This window comes from Gekko japonicus, unplaced genomic scaffold, assembly GCF_001447785.1.
Source record: "Gekko japonicus isolate JY-2015 unplaced genomic scaffold, Gekko_japonicus_V1.1 scaffold1611, whole genome shotgun sequence".
Classification (NCBI taxonomy): Eukaryota; Metazoa; Chordata; class Lepidosauria; order Squamata; family Gekkonidae; genus Gekko; species Gekko japonicus.
In genome coordinates, this window is record NW_015175407.1 from 303,124 (window position 1) to 320,418 (window position 17,295).

Sequence of the window (17,295 nt, forward strand, 5' to 3'; positions counted from 1 at the left end):
ATTGAGGAAGAATTAGCATACATTCTGTAAGGGAAGATCTTGTCTCACTAACCTTTTAGTCTTCTTTGAGGGGGTGAACAAACACATAGACAAGGGGGACCCAGTAGATGTTGTTTACCTGTACGTCCAGAAAGCTTTTGATAAAATTCCTCATCAAAGGTTCCTAAGTAAACTAAGCAGTCTTGGGATAAGAGGACAAGTCCTCTCATGGATTAAAAACTGGTTACTTACCAGGACACAGAGAGTGAGTATAAATTGACAGTTTTCACAGTGAAAGGTGGTAAGTGGTGGGGTACCACAGGGCTTGGTACAAGGTCATTAATGATCTGGGATTAAGCAGTAAAGTGGCTAAATTTGCAGATGATACTAAGTTGTACAGGGTGGTGAGAACCAGGGAGGACTATGAGATGCTCCAGAGGGATCTGTCAAGGCTGGGTGAGTGGGCGTCAACTTGGCAAATAAGGTTCAACGTGAGCAAATGCAAAGTAATGCACATTGGAGCAAAAAATCCTAACTATAACTATACATTGATGGGGTCTAAACTGACAGTAACTGACCAGATCTTGGAGTCATGGTAGATAACTCACTGAAAATGTTGACTCAATGTGCGACTGCAATAAAAAAGGCAAATGCTAGTCTGGGGATTATTAGGAAAGGGGGTTGAAAAAAAATCAGCTAGTATTATAATGCCCCTGTATAAATCTATGGTGTGGCCTCATTTTGAATATTGTGTACAGTTCTGGTCACCACACCTTAAAAAGATATTATAGCTGATCTTCCCCTTCAAAGTCTCAGCCCCTACAGATGGAGTCTGTTCTTAAGAATCTGGAAAAGTGATAACTACATAAAATGCTGTTTAGTTGTGCTGACTACACAGGGGCTAACTGGATCGAGCAGAGTGGACTGTTCAGACACATTCCATTAGAAGTCTGTAGTAAGGAAGAACCAGAAGCTAACAGGCTGGTTCTGAAGCTTATTGTGAAAACTCAAGAGATTGTAAGAAACCTCTTGAAAACAGGAACAAGGGAACTGAGACTTGTCAAGCACCTTGCTGCCTGCTAATACCTCAAACAAGCATCTCCTTTAGGGAAGCTCTTTGTTTTCTTTAATGGCAAATGACTTTTGTATGGAATCAACTCATTTTATCAGGGGCCAAGGCACTAAAACAAACCAGGAGCCTCTTGTACCATTCACAGTCCCAAATCAACTGTAACATGACATATGGGGGTGTGTATAATTGCATGCCCTTGTGTTACCTAAAAGTTGTCTATGGTTTGATCCCCAGCTAGCCTCTAGTGTGGATCATTCTACAGATTAATTTCTTCTACAGAAATGAATAGGCACCAGCCACTCCTATGAGAAATAGTAAGGAAAAGACAGTGAATGGTACTACGGAGACAGGTTCAAAATCCTTCCCTTTGTCCCGAACATGTACAAGCCCAGTATGAGGAACAGGGCAGATTTCCCCCCAGTCGAATAGCATCCCCTGGTGCAACTTGCCCAGCCTCTATGGAGAGAGTACCCTATAGGATAGAATGAGCACTGCATCCCTCCACAATGTGGTCTGAACTGAAACAGCAAAATAAATAAATTAAAAAACCCATGAACATTCCCTGACAGATTTAGTAGCAGGTGGAAAATCCAGATAGTTTTCCTAGGGGTAAGGAAGGAAAGAGGGATTTAGGAAAAGTAAAGTAGCCCAGATGTGGATGCATATGCTCATCTGCCCAACCATCTTTCCTGTCTAGACAAAAGTTACTATAAATACTTCTACTCATATCATCACCATTATCAGCCAGACATCCCAAAAAGGAAAATAGGGTTTTGTGAGGGAAATTATTTCAACTATCTCTGCACGTAACAACTCTCTTCTAAGTTTTGTTGTTGTTGTTGTTTTAATCTTCACTTGCTATTCTCGGACAATTCAGTCTGCACAAGACAATGAAACAAAAAGGAAAAAGGGATCACCTGGCAGAACATTTGGACTTAGAAGAGCCCTTCCCTTCACTCCTCAGCATAGAATTTTAAGCATCTTTCTTGTAAAACAAATTGGATATTTGCATAATAGCATGTTTCTTCACAGTTATGCTGCTTTACCCTCCTTTGTAGAATTTCAGAGACTGTTGGCAGAAAGCCAGAGATGGAGAGTAGCAATTACAAATACTATTTTCTATTCATATTGATCCATATTGCACCTCTGCTTTGTGCCTTGGAGAACAGCAAGAGACAGGTTTAATATTCAGCTGCCTGAAGGAAAGATCTCTGAAGTTGATCAATTATCATCATCATCTTCCAAGATATACAGGCATGAATCTAGCTTAACAACTTCATTTGTCTTGCCTTTCCAGCAAATGGAACTATATGTTCTTCAAAGGTAAACTGTCCATTCACATTTGTACAACCAGTAAGCACCATGCCCATATTCAGAAATCTTCCGCAGGAATAAATACAGGAACAGAACAAGAAAGAGAGCAACAAATTTTAAAAAACCCAACAATGTATGGTGATATTTGCACATAAAAAGATGCACAGAGCTAATTCCAGTAAACTATGAATTACAGCAGTCTCTGATTCTCCAGATATTTGAGAAAGCAGTGCCATTAGTGAAGGGGGGGGTGGACAAAACATTTGAATGGACAAACCTTATTTCCAACAAAACCAGTTACAGTGTAAACTGTCTGAAAACCAGGTTGAATGCCACAGATTTCTACAATCAGTGGGAACGTTAATGCAGAACATACTGTTTAATATAGGTAGATAAAGTGTACAGTTTGGATGTAAGTGATGCTCCTGGGTTTATTGCTCTGGTTATGTAAGTCTGAACTGCCTTAGGGCAGCCTAAAAATTAATTCTATGGAAGAGATGAAGAGGCGGATAAAAACAAGTACTTTGCCTGCAGCTGAAAATCACCTACACCTCTCTCCCAAGGCTGTATTTAAAAAGAACTAGTTGGCATACATATAATTTTTAAAACTAATATTCTAAAACTATGCCCTTACTTCAGATCCATCTCTGTTTCTTAACTCTGAGTTCTTCCATATCATATAGATTCAAGTCCAGTAGCACCTGAAAGACCAACAAGATTTTCAAGGTATAAGCTTTCAAGAGACAATGCTCCCTTTGGCAGATGGTATCTGATGAAGAGAGCACTGACTCTTGAAAACTTATACTCTGAAAATCTTGTTGGTCTCTCAGGTGCCATTGGACTTGAACCTAGCTACTCTATTGCAGACCAGCATGGCTAACCTCTGAAACCCGTTTCATATAAAATGACTATTACTGATTCTGAACCTTCAGAATAGGAGTACATAAAAAACGCCCAGATCCAATCAATCAGAAAAGACAAAAACAGTGACGTAAATCCAGCAATGTGCAGAAGCATAAACAGATACCATAAAACCTAGCACTTTCTACCCTATATCTTATAAAGAACAGAAGTTCCTTGCATGTCTTGCACAAATGGAAAAACACTTTGGGAAACACTCTGTTTAACTTACCTTACGGGCCTAACAATGAGAGTTTTTTCAAAACATTTGCTTGCACAAGGGCTCTAAGCACATTTAGAAATGTTTTGGTGGATCCAAACTGGTGACTAGAACTATGCAAGTGTACTTAGTGAGGCTAAAACTTCAATAAGTATCCTTTATTTTAAAGATAAAGCTTTTGCCTTTTATTACAAGTTCCCACTAGGACTAATCTGTTGTGCCTAGCACTTCCTTCCTCACCTTAGCGCAAGCTCCTGGTCCTGATTCCTGCATAGTCTTTCATCAAACCATACCTAGCACAAGTTACTCCCCTAGGCTATCTGACTTCCTGCTAGTTTTGTTCACCTGAAACCAGCTAACCCATCACCTGCTTGCTAAAAACCCAACCAGCTCCCCACCTGGAAAGCACATAAGGCTGAAGATCAAGTTCAGGAGAGAAGCTATATGAAACTCTTGCCCTTTACAGATCAAACACTATAATGATGACAGTGGGAGACACTGAGAGCATCCTTTGAGAATGTTTCAGACAGTCAGCCAATCTGTGTAGCCATTAGCCTTGAGTCATGAAAGTCAGAGTAACACAGCAGTCACTACTGTTGCCTTGTATGTGGGAAACTCAGGTTTAGATTCTCACTCTATCATGAAGACTGCTTTTGTAAAGCCATGTTTCTCCCATGGATTCTACCCAACTGGGTTGGTGTGAAAGTGCAGTAAGGTAACTTCCTCAGTGTCATCCTGAGTTATTTTTTATTTTTTGCAGGAAGGGTGGATTCTGCCTTCCAGAAACACATATATTTCAAACATGAGATGATATATATTTGCTTTGCAAGTTAGGTGGTAATGCATGGCACCGCACCAAAGACAATCCTGGAATTGATAGCAAATATAGTTCTCAAATTACAGCATTTACAAACTGTAGAATACAATTTATGGTATAATGTATAACATATACATTGGACTTTTTCCTGTGTGGACACACGAACTAGACAACTTACCTGAAGTACATGAGGATAATCAAAAACCTGATTCTTGTAGCATCGTTTATGAATAAAAGGGATGCCCTCTGAGAGATTGGTACATTTATCCAGGATCAACACAGATTCCATATTCTCAGATTGAAGAGCCTCCAATTCAGAATGATATTCAGGATGAAGAGCCATTTGAGAGGACAGAAGGAAGTACCTGCGAGGACTGAAAAGTACCATAGTGATAAATGGACACATCCAACTAAGTCCTCATTAAATAACATTAAAGTGGTTCCACTTTAGGCTACCGCAGAACTAGTGTTTGCTAAGCTCACAAGTGCAGTGCTACGCATTTTTTCCCATCCCTCAACATTTTGGGATGTTAGCAATTGATGATAGTGGAAACAATTATGTATCATACACAGTACAAGACCCCTGCAGGAATTCAGAAATAAGCTGTGTGATCAACTAGCATACTTAAAAAGGTAAAGGTAAAGGTTCCCTTGCTCAAAAGCCAGTCGAATCCGACTCTAGGGTTGCAGTGCTCATCTCCGTTTCAAAGCCGAAGAGCCAGCGCTGACCGAAGACGTTTCCGTGGTCATGTGGCCGGCATGACTAAACACCAAGGCGCACGGAATGCTGTTACTTTCCCACCAAAGTGGTACCTATTTATCTACTTGCAATTTCTTGCTTTCGAACTACTAGGTTGGCAGGAGCTGGAACTAGAGACGGGAGCTCACTCCGTGATGCTGCACCCGGGTCTCGAACTGCTGAACTATCGACCTTCCATAGCCTGCAGTTCAGCATCTTAACCACTTGAGCCACCGCAGTACTTACTAGCAGGTAAATGAGAAACATAGCAGTCTGCACGGTGTCTACCCCAGAGATTAATGTGTTTGAAACCTAAATAGGTATAGGTAAGACAAGCCTGATACTTCACATGTGTAGCCAGGAGTCAGTTCCATTGAATTCAGTGGGATTTGCTTCCAAGTAAGTGCAAACGCGGCTGCAACATTATGCCTCCTTATCTGAAGTAAGTGCCACTAAAATAAATGGTACACTTCCCAATAAATATTGAAAAGACAGTCTTTAAAATTGGGACTGGAAAGCACTGGAATGGCACACATTTTACAAATAATCCTTGCATCTTACTGAAAAGGACTTCTTTTTTCATAAGCTAAACTCCTACATGATTGCCTCACTGGGATAAGTTGTGTTCCTTTTTGATAGCATAAGTTGTGTTCCTTTTTGATGGACAACGCTGGACTAATATAGCAGATACGCAGTCAACTCCCCCAAATCCTACATTCCTATGCAACACAATGTTGCTTCCAGTACACAAAAAAGCAAACTGTACCAAAGCACAAGCAAAGATTGGTGACAAGGATGTTACATGATGTATGTGAATAGCATACAAAAGGAAAATTCAGCCTCTGATTTCAGTGAGGTTTTCAAAGCTTCAAAAGCAATGCCGCCGCTTAAGTTACACAGCAGTATTCTGAAGTTACATGGTTGTCTTACAGAGTTCAGCTGCTCACCTTATTTAGGGTCAGGAACAGTGTTCCCTCTAAGCTGAGTTCGTGTGAGCTAGCTCACAGTTTTTTAGCCTCTGGCTCACACATTTTTGTCTTCGCTCAGGAAGGGTGGTTCCAGAGCAAACTAATCTATGCGGTAACCAAATCGCTCGCTCACAACTTTAATGACAGTAGCTCACAAAGAAGAATTTTTGCTCACAAGACTCCACAGTTTAGAGGGAACATTGGTCAGGAAGGTCTGCGGGTGGATAGTCCAGCTCTTCAGTGTATGAAATCGACTTACACCAAGTCAGACAGCTGGTTCACTGTGCCCAGTAGTCTCTACTCGGAGTGGATATGGTTCTACAAGGTCCCAAGCAGACATCTTTCCCAGACCTACTACCTCTGGAGCTGTGCAAGGCTGAACCTGCATGAAAAGCATGTGCTCTAACACTACACTTTGGGTCCTTCACATAAGGAGTTGAGCTAGATAACCTTTATACTATCCATGTCTTCCAATGTGTGGGAGGTACAATCAAGAGCACACCTACAGCTTTAAAGAATATCATTCCCAATAATTTCATTAAAAATAACCTGAAATATATTCTACATATAAAGTGAACAATGAACAGAGTAAAGCTTTCTTGCCTTCCCGTCCCACTGCAAACCCTCAGGAACTGCACGGGACACAGAGCAGGAGGCTGGCACCTCAGATGGGGAGAAAGGGAAAATCATGGGCCACAACTTTTGCCAACAGAAAAGCACTCTTTGGATCCAGCACATCATTATATTAATAATCACCATCACTATCCTCTCTCATCTTCTTATGCATAGTGTGGCATCCTAACAGCATCAAAAAAAGGCTGAGATTCAAAGCTCTTTGTGTGGTTTTTGCTCACATATGGGGGCTTTTAGTTCTCCCCTCCCAGCAGCAGCAACACCCATCACTGAAGTGCCCCACTCTGAGCTTGGAGGCCCCTCTAGAGTAAAGCCCACGAAGGAATGAACCAGGTACAAGATATACATGGAGATTTATATTTTTAAGGACTTCTTTTTAGAAGTTTTCCTTGCATATCTGTTACTGGTATCACTGATTCTATAACTGCGTAAAGCTAATAAAACGGAAATTAAGATCTCATCTTGGCTTTCCAAAAGGCGTAAGAGCTATACCACACATCAACACAGGGGCAGATAAATGCCAGAAATGCCAATGTGGCACATAATTGAAGCCACTGATTTTTTTAAAAACACACACAATTCACCACTGTCCATGACTAAAAGATGTGATCAACTTCGAACACAAAGATGAATACTTAAAAGAACACAAGCCAAACAGAATTTTAATATTATTTGTCCCATTCACAACACAGACTTCAGAGTAGACAATCCTTAATATAACCTGTCCTGAGATTTTGGCAATAGATTGGCTTAAATAAGCAAACAAAAGAGTTTTTCAAATAACAAAAGCAAGCCAGTAGATGGCACTCTACTACTATGGTATATCATCAACAGCTTGCTGTTTATTAAACCAACTCAAAAACCATTCTAACACTGGATTGCTGTTAACAGCAGTATGAAATTACAGCGGGGTAGTTGTGTTTGTCTGTTTCAGGAAAACATGTTTTATTCGCAATTAAAAGACTAACAGAGTTGTAGAATGAGCTTTCATGCATTAGTCTATTTCATTACATCTAAAAACATGCCATCAGTTGGCAAATCCACACAAGGACATCATTTTTTTTTAAAGTAGGTAAGCAATAGGGTCAAAAACCAATGAAATCCATGAAGACAAATCTGTGATACGTCTATGCAAAACTCATGCATATAAGGTAAGTATCATCAACATCTTCAAATAGGTCACATTAATCCATAGCAGTATAAAAACATAAATATAACAAGGCCTGGGTTGGATCCCTTCTGTCAGCAGAAATTACCACTGGATCCAAGCCAGCACTCCTGAAAGTTTGCACATACATCTGTTCTAAATTTGCCTTAAATAACTGAGAAATACACACATCAAGAGGATTTATAGTTGGTCAACCTGTAATAAGCTCTACAGAGGTGCTCCTTAATATACATGTGAAGACTTGCACCACTCAGGCATTGAACATTTAGATCCAACTGGAAAGAAAGACTAGTTACTGCAGAGAACTAAGAAACAAGGCAGAACTAGAAACACACAGTATTTGTGGATTCAAGAGACAACTGTAGCATTCCTCCTTTTCTCTATCCACTTGGCTCCCATAAAGCAGGTCTCCCTATGGAGTTGTGCTCAGTTGGCCCTAACTAGAAAGCAACCCCCCTCAACTGAATGTACACATTAGCCTTTACTAGAACAGACATCTATGCAGCTACATAATGAAGTAGCAGTGCTGCAGTGGACAGGACCCAGTTCACTAGCGATCAGTGAAATGCCTACCCTATCAGTATATCATAATCAATCCATTTTCTTTCTTTCCTGAAGTGAAAAAAAGGTCAGAGGGGAACATGGCTAAGGCAGAACTGCTCACTGCTATGGGAGAAGGGGAAATCAGCAACAGAGGTGAGAGTCCATAAGACAGAGTAAGGAAGGAGCACCACAGTGAAATGGTGAAAAGGAATCCAGCTTGTCAGCAAGTAAGTCAAGGAATGTGTCCTAATATTTTATTGTGTTTCCGTCCCCTCTCATTGTAGGTAAGGATGCTTTGCTTTGGAATGAACTATTATAAAACCCAGACACAGGTCAGGCATAGGAATCCTGTTCAATCAGCTGGCTGTAGGAGAACCAACATTTTATGTTCTGCCTTTTTCTACAGCAGTAAGGATTAACATCTACTAGCTGAAGCCAATTGAAAGCAGAGGCATACAGGCATAGTTTTATTGCACAGGAAGAACAGCAGACAGAAACTTGTTTTATAAATTTAGTAAATACTTGGATTTTCTACCACAACTACAGGATAGCATGTGAAGTTAACAAATAATGTTTTAAGATGAAGTCACATCCACTTCATCCACTTCTCAACAATTACAAGAACACTATTATCAGTGAAAATGTTACCATGTAAGTTTCACTGTTCTACGGCACTATATCCTTGTACTGAATCACACTCATTGGTCCATCTAGTTCAATACTGTTTACTCTGGGAGTGACTTTCCAAGAACTTTCCCAGCAACCACTACCAGAGATACTTTTACTGAAGATAACAAAGACTGAACCTGGGACCTTCTGCAAGCTAAGCAAGCCTGTCACCACCCTGTTCAATCACAGCCCCTCAAAAATGCAGATATGCAGTCCCATATTCTTTCACCCTCAGCTTACCCTGGACCTTTATTTGGCAACTGCACCTCTGAAGACAATGGACTGAAAACAGGAATGCTGACATCATATCCTTGTCGATAGGTCCATGTAGAAAAACCTCCACCAGCCAACAGAGCTCTAAGAACAAACAAAAATCAGTTATGATCACTTTTCTCCAAATGTCAGTTAATTCAAAACATTCAGATAATGAGAAGTTTTGTCTGCAGAGAATTATGCGTATGTTGATATGAAGACAATTTATTTGTACAAACATTCTGAAAGCCAGTACGAGAGGGGAGCAAGCCTTGGGAACTTCACTCCACCCTTGGGGAAAGGAAAGATATATCTGACAGAGCACAATATCATCATCAAGCCAGTATGTACATCCAGACTGAAAGAAGGGTACAGATAGCAGGTTCAGGGAGACCTCAGGTAGAGAGGTCCAGTTATTGCAGTGGGTCCTGCAATACTTTATCAGATGTATCCCAAAGGTACTTGGCAAACTAGAATACTGTTTGTATGCAGTTCTGGTCACCATATCTTCAAAAGGACATTGCAGAGGTGGAAAAAGTACAGAGGGCAACCAAGGTGATTAGGGGGTTGGAGCACCTTTCCTATGAGGTGTCTTGAGACTTTTCCATCTAGAAAAGAGACTAAGGGGGGGAGATGACAAGGTTTATAAAATTACGCACAGTCTGGAGAGAGATGACAAAGAGAAATTATTCTCCCTCTCCCAAAATACTAGAACCTGAAGGTATTCAATAAAGCTGATGGGCAGTAGATTCAGGAAGGATAAGAGGAAATACTTCTTAACACAGGGAGCAATTAAAATGTGGAATTCACTGCCAGAGGATGGTCAAAGGATTAGTGGCTACCAGCCATGGTGACTAAAGAGAACCTCCACGTTCAGTGGCAGTCGACCCGTGAATGAGTGCCAGGAGGTAACATCAAGGGAAGGCCTCAGTCTTTATGCCCTGTAGTCTGACCTCCAGAGGAACTGGTTGGCCACTGTGTGAGACAGGATGCTGTACTAGATGGACCACTGGGTCTGATTCAGCAGGGCTCTTCTTATGTTCTTATCTGAGATTTCTAAAAACATGCATTAAAAGATGAGCTTTTAATAAAGAATCAATCCCCTAGCTTTCATAGCTAAGACAATAAAACTTCCAACTATGTTAGAAAAAGAGTTTCAGTAATAAGAAGATTTAATGTCTCAAGATTTAGTGCCTCATTTGCTTACTTTTCCCCTTCCTCATGGCCCAAAGTCAAGTGCCCATACTTATGTACCTCTCCCTCATCCATATATTTCCTCCACAGCCAAAAAAATATTCATATTAGGGGAAGAAACACATTTGGTTCCCATCAGAATAGGCAAGCTTACATAAGTGTTGTTTGCATGATTTATTCTGAGCATAGAAACTTGGGAAATCTAACTGTTGAACTCTGAAATGGAGGCACAATGCATATGATGTGAAGGCTGCACAATGCTTTAAGAATTTCACATGAAAGGTGCTGCAAGCAAAGGAGAAAAGGAGAAACAAAACAAATGCACTGGACCAGGATAACTATTGCTTTAATAGCAAGAGAAGCTGCTAAGGCACTGGATGATAGAAGTGTTGAGTTTTAAGACCTAAAACCCAAAGTGGTGACTGCGCACTCTCTCCCATTCATTTTCTATGCTGCTGCCAGCTTTTAGAATGCTGCTGTGATCCTTGGCTGGAAGGGCGGGGTAGAAATTTAATAAATCAAATCAAATCAAGCCTCATGTTCTAAATCTCAGTCAAATTAACTCAGAGGTGTGGAACAAGAAAAGGGCACAAAAGTGAAATTGGCTCATGTGTTGCATCTTCTGCACTTTTACACCTTACTCCCCCACCCCTAATTAGAAAATAGTCACCAGATTGTTTTAATTGGATCTGGTAAGCAATGTAAAAACACTTCATTAGCCTCAGGAAAACAGGTGTGCATCTCCCTAACAAAATCCACAGGGAACCAACACCCAGTTAAATACCTTAGTGTGGATTTTCACTTTGCAATGCAATAACCAAGAAGTTAACTCTTTGCTTTCCAAGTGTAAGCCAGTCTTTAAATGGTCAGCTCCCCCTTGGTTTGCTCTTCCTCTCTGGTTTTCAGCCGATGTCCCCTCTTTGTTCTAGACAAATTGTCCATCAGTTTTCTTGTTCAGATCTCATCTGTTCCTTTATGCTGTGGACATCAAGCCTAAGTCCCGCTGTACAAATCAGGTGGTTTAAGTAATAGCAGCAGAGAAATAATATTTATATAGCTCTGTCGTAGCTCCACTTGGTCACAGATAACTGTTGCTTTAAGACATAGTCGTTCATTTTTAACATGTGGGCAAGTATAATCCTCCTTGCATATTTTAGTCAGTTCCCCTTTTTTGTTATAAATGGCTTATCATTCTGCTTTGAACAACTAGATCATGTACCATTCAGTCACCTGAAATTATTGCTATTCATGCATACATACATGCTGGTCACAGAATATCGGTCAGCATTTGAACGCGGTCCGTGCCAGTCCGTTCCCCCAATCCCTTCTCTTCCGGATTCCTCCAGCCCCGTTGTGGGCGTTGCGGGAGGGGTTTGGGGTCTCGAGTGCTTATGAGACCACCGTTCTTCCCTGGGATTTGCATAGAGCTCGGCGCGAGTAGCGCCAGTAAGGCCGCGGAGGAACCCGCGGCGGGACAAAAAGAAGCCCTAAAATCCAACACTGTAAGACAAGATATGATTGGTCAAAGGCAGCTTAGTGGGAAATGGGTAAAACAGTCCCCTTCCCATACAGGACTGGTCCCACAGAATCCTTCCCAGCTGGGAAGTCAGGGGTTAAATGTTCAGCTGGGTCAGTGGAAGTGCACCAAGTCCAACAGAGACAGGAAGGAACAGAGATGAAGTCTGCAGTAATGCAGAAATCAGCATTTGTTTCAGTGTTCCTGTGGGCTTGGGTCCATTTCTCTGACAGTAATGCCAAGGTAGCTCAGTTACTGGTGTAGTTTAGCCAGAATCCCTTTTGCCTTTTATTTCTTACTTTTCTGTAATACCCAGAGATGTGAAAATCGGTACTTTTCCCCCCCTGAGGCCCTTTTTTTTTTTTGGAAAGGGGGGGGGTACTGAAAAAAACTCCTGTGAAATATTTTCTCGTTTTGAATGAGTGAAATGCTTTTAAAGACAAGTGAGGCATGCTGTAGACATAAACAGCTCTTAAATCTAAGATGTATTTCTGCACCTAGAAATACTTAATCTTCATGAGGGGCTTTCATTGCTTCTCAATACTTGTATGTCTTCTGTTGTCCTTTTGACCTGACATGGTTAACCTTTTCATCTCTTCCTCAAATCACTGTGACACATGCTTTTAGCAGAGAAATAATATTTATATAGCTCTGCCGTAGCTCCATTTGGTCACAGATAACTGCACCAAAGCATAAGAGGAAAACAAAGTTTCATTGAGAAACTGCACCAAAGCCTAAGAGGAAAACTGAAAGTTTCATTGGGAAAATAGCTCTCTCTAACCAGACAGCAAAAATTAAGATACATGTGCTAAGATAGAATTGGGTGCATTAGCTTGCAGTTTTCTTTCAACTATTGGGTATATTTGCAATTTTACTTCTAAGAAAGGAAAGCATTTATAAGTTTTAAATTCCATAAATATGTCCAATATTGTAATTTTATATGCTCAAGTTATAAATTATGCATTTTATGTTGTTAAAGCAGTAACGTTACTTTAGGTTTGATAGGATAGCAAGTATTGCATATATTTCAATTTTTCCCAAAATTTCTGTTTCCTCTCCAAAAACTTGTGGTAGGCTATCCAAAAGTTAGAAAGGAAGGAGGCTAGGATTCCCTATAAGCAGGTTCAAGCACCCCCATATGCACAATGAATCCCCAACCTCACTGGATGCTTACAGCCTGGAAAAACAAGACAGGTAGGGCCGTGGAGTTGTGGGATTGCAACACCCCCTCACCCAGAAATAGGGTTTTGGGGAGTGTTATCAGTATGCCACAGGAGGTAGGAAAATCACATTCTGTGGGCTCAAGGACTTGGCCCAACAGAAATGCTAGTGTGGATCTAAGCCTGTGTCTACCGGCAAGTGAAGATGGAAGGGAACACATGCTTCAGTGCTTTTCATTTCTTATACTGACACAATCCCAGCCCCTGCACAGTTTCTTATATAAAAACTCATGCAATCTTTTTTTTAAAGTAGACAGCAAGTAACACAAATGAAGCAAGCATATTCCATTGGAAGCAATGTCTCCAAAATGTCACAAGGGGATTAAGTGTCCTCCTAGTATTTCGAACACTCAAAAATACAGGAATTGCACAGGGATTCAGCAGTTCCGGATATCTCTCTTGGACAGATACAATCAGGAAGTACATGAAATTTTATACTTGAAATGACATAGTCATGAAGATAACATTCAAAAGGACAGTGCATCATTTGAGTAATAGTCCACTCATTGGTCAAATATGAAGAAAGGTATGCCTACGTAATATCTTAAAATGTAGAGTTTCCAGTTTTGGCTCCTTGCCTAGCAGGCACGCACTGGCGTGCTCTGTACGGTGCAGCCTGTTCCACAGCGGCTAGGAGGGGATCCAGCTGTGCCGGTTCCCCCCTGGGGCCCCCAGTCAAAAAGGTTGTTTTTAAAACATCTGTACTTGATCAAAAAGTGGACCGATTACAAAAAGAAAGAACTTCTGATAAAGAACAAATCCTTAGGCTTCAAGCAGAAAAATCAGCCTATGTGCTGAGGTTTCAAGATGTTCCAGAACAAAGCGGTGAGAATCTCAAAGAAATTTTGACTCAAGCATTAGCCCCAATGACAGGTATGAAACATGAAGAGTTACAAAGCGATCTGGATGTGGTCTATAGATCATACCCCCCACACACACACCAGCAATAGGGAAGGGAGCAATATACCCCCCCCAACAAAAACTAAACTTTAATTTAAAGCCTTACTGGAATGGGGAAAAGAGTCTGGAAAAACGTTATTTGAATGAGCAAGTGCATTGCCACACAAAGCAAACAACGATAATCCCTCTTAAGAACTTTTACAAACTTCCTGGGAAAAGAAAACAATGAGTCGACAGGAAAAAATGGCACTGAGGAAGCTTCCTTCAGGTGCTAGCAAAACGCCATCTCGGGGAGCGAAACCGGAAGCCAGTATAGACTTTTCAGCAACGTTAGCTGTAGCACTGCGACCCCTACTGGACCAAATGACGAATCTCAAACAAAATTTTGAAACACTCCAAAAACAGATGGTAGTGCAGTCAAAAAGGTTGTTTTTAAAACATCTGTACTTGATCAAAAAGTGGACCGATTACAAAAAGAAAGAACTTCTGATAAAGAACAAATCCTTAGGCTTCAAGCAGAAAAATCAGCCTATGTGCTGAGGTTTCAAGATGTTCCAGAACAAAGCGGTGAGAATCTCAAAGAAATCTTGACTCAAGCATTAGCCCCAATGACAGGTATGAAACATGAAGAGTTACAAAGCGATCTGGATGTGGTCTATAGATCATACCCCAAATACATAAAGAAGAGAAACTTGCCTGGGGAAATTATAGTCAGATTCTCAAAAAGGTCTACAAGAGACGCAGTTCTCAAAGCTACCAATGGAAACATCTTGAAGATTAAAGAGTCGGAAATAAGAGTTCTAAAGGATGTACCATTTGAAATCAGAAAGAAGCGAAGATATTACAAAGATTTAATAACATTTCTACAAAAGAAATCAATAAGCTACAGATGGCTTCTACCGGAAGGGTTAACATTCAAGTACAAGGATTTAAAAGAAAAGATTGACTCTGTTGATAAAGCAAAAAGATTTTTGGAGAAAGTTCAAGGACTACCAAAGGAAATAACAGCAAAAGAAAAGAGTCATCAAGAAGAAGGAGAATACAGCTCGCATGGCTCAAGAAGTTCAGAATTGGATACAACCAGTTCATCTGAAGAAGATTCCTCATCAGAATTGGGAGCAGCTGCACCCAAATTACCCAAAGGCAAAACTGACTTTGATAAAGATAAAAAGAAGGGAAGAAGAAACAAGAAGAGAATGTAACTGAGACATAAGCACTTGAAGAGATAATTATCTTGCTTACTTGCTCAGAGCAAATTCTTATATTTTAAGCTTTTACTTACTGTTATAAACTGAAAAGAAACTTTACTCATATATGACTTAATATGAGAAACCCGAATAAGCGTTTATTACCAGCAATATATATAACTCCTGTTAGTCTTTCTTTTAGTAATGCTGTCCTATCACCTGTAGTCTTAGTGTTTACCCACCCCGTTTCTATGTAGTGTGTAATATAAAAGCAATAAATAAATAATAAAATGTTTACTTAACCTAACCTGAATAATATTGGCCAAGGATTCTTCATACCCAAACAAAGGTGTTTTTTTCTGATACAAAGCTAAAATCCTTTTTGACCCAGACACTGCAAAGTTTTACCCTAAACAACTAAAGACTATGAACTCTATACCTATCTTCTACACCAAAAGTATGTTGTTTTCTTGTCTGCTAGCATCAGCTAGAAAAATAATCTAACCTACAAGAGAAAGTCCTACTATTTAGTAGGCCTTCATCACATCCTAATAAAATAAAACCTTACTTAGGAGAAAAATCCATAAAACCAGAAAAATACGAATAATCAGAAAGGAAAAAATCTTTATATTTCCATTCATACTACATATGAAAAGCCCCAAAAGCAGAAAGAGTGAATTGCCTACCTATCCCTTGGAACATCTAGCGCTGTATTATAGTCAGGTGGTCCTCCAGGCAACATGTTGAACAAGAGATGGTTTGTTCCTCGATCCCAACTAAGGAGAGAAAAAATGAAGGAAAGCCTGAGTACCCACATACTAGAATCCCCAGCTTCAGAGGTAAACACACATCTGAAGCCATTTGAAAACAATAAGGAAAAATAAACCACCATAGTCTCAAACTGGCTGTAATTCTCCAGATACAAAGTCACTGCTCCAGGCCAAAAGCTTCATCACTCTCAGTGGGGTTGCAATTACTCTGCTAGCAGGGCCAGCTCCAGGTTTTTTTGCACACTAGCCGAGGCTACCTTCTGCCCCCCCCCCATGCACCCACCAATTTTCAAATTGGCATTTTAGGAAGAATGAAAAACACAAAATTTGAAATTGTCCCTTTAGGATAAAATGACAAAGCAAAATAAATCTAAACATGATAAAACTAAAAAAACCTATGTAAAAACCAACAGCCCTGAAAGCAAGCTTTTACACCAACGTTAACGGTTCTCAAGGAGCTACGGTGGCTCAAGTGATTAAGGCGTTGAACTGCAGGCTGTGGAAGGTCGGTATTTCAGCAGTTCGAGACCCGAGTGTGCCGCATGACAGAGTGAGCTCCCGTCTCTAGTTTCAGCTCCTGCCAACCTAGCAGTTCGAAAGCAAGAAATTGCAAGTAGATAAATAGGTACCACTTCAGTGGGAAGGTAACAGCGTTCCGTGCACCTTGGTGTTTAGTCATGCCGGCCACATGACCACAGAAACGTCTTCGGACAGCGCTGGCTCTTCGGCTTTGAAATGGAGATGAGCACCACAACCCTAGAGTCGGATTCGACTGGCTTTCGAGCAAGGAAACCTTTACCTTTACCTTTTTTAATGGTTCTCAGAGGTATGAAGAACCCAAGGGACCTAAAAATCTCCTGATCAGTTTAGGCCAGCCTGTAAACTACAGTTTTAAGCCAGGCAAGTAAACCCCCTGCCAATGACTTATTGGAAGATCCAGTTTACAATCCTAATGCCATTCTGAAGCAATTTAGGATGGCAGTTAAGTCCCTCTCACAACATATCATGCAGAATGCCCACATACTCTACTGGCATAGGGACTGGAATTGGGCAGCACATATCAAGAACATCAGCATCTTAAGTTCTCTCCGTCCCCAACACCAGCATGACTTGCTGATTTCAAAAGAAGTGGATAATTCTGACAATACTCACCAATGTTAATTACAGCAATAAAACCTTCCTTGCATGCTTTTCTTCACATGCAGAGAAAAGCAAACAGTTTCACCTGTTTTAA

At 40.6% G+C, this 17,295-nt stretch overlaps 1 protein-coding gene across 1 annotated transcript in view; it reads right to left on the reverse strand.

The window, feature by feature from the left end:
• EXT2 (exostosin glycosyltransferase 2) overlaps nucleotides 1-17,295 on the reverse strand; it is a 125,451-nt gene that overhangs the window by 98,043 nt on the left and 10,113 nt on the right. The window contains exons 3-5 of the mRNA XM_015425727.1: nucleotides 15,978-16,067; nucleotides 9,263-9,379; nucleotides 4,481-4,676 (exon numbers count right to left, since the gene is read on the reverse strand). Coding sequence (XP_015281213.1) covers nucleotides 4,481-4,676; nucleotides 9,263-9,379; nucleotides 15,978-16,067 — 403 coding nt within the window. The remainder of the gene's footprint in view (nucleotides 1-4,480; nucleotides 4,677-9,262; nucleotides 9,380-15,977; nucleotides 16,068-17,295) is intronic.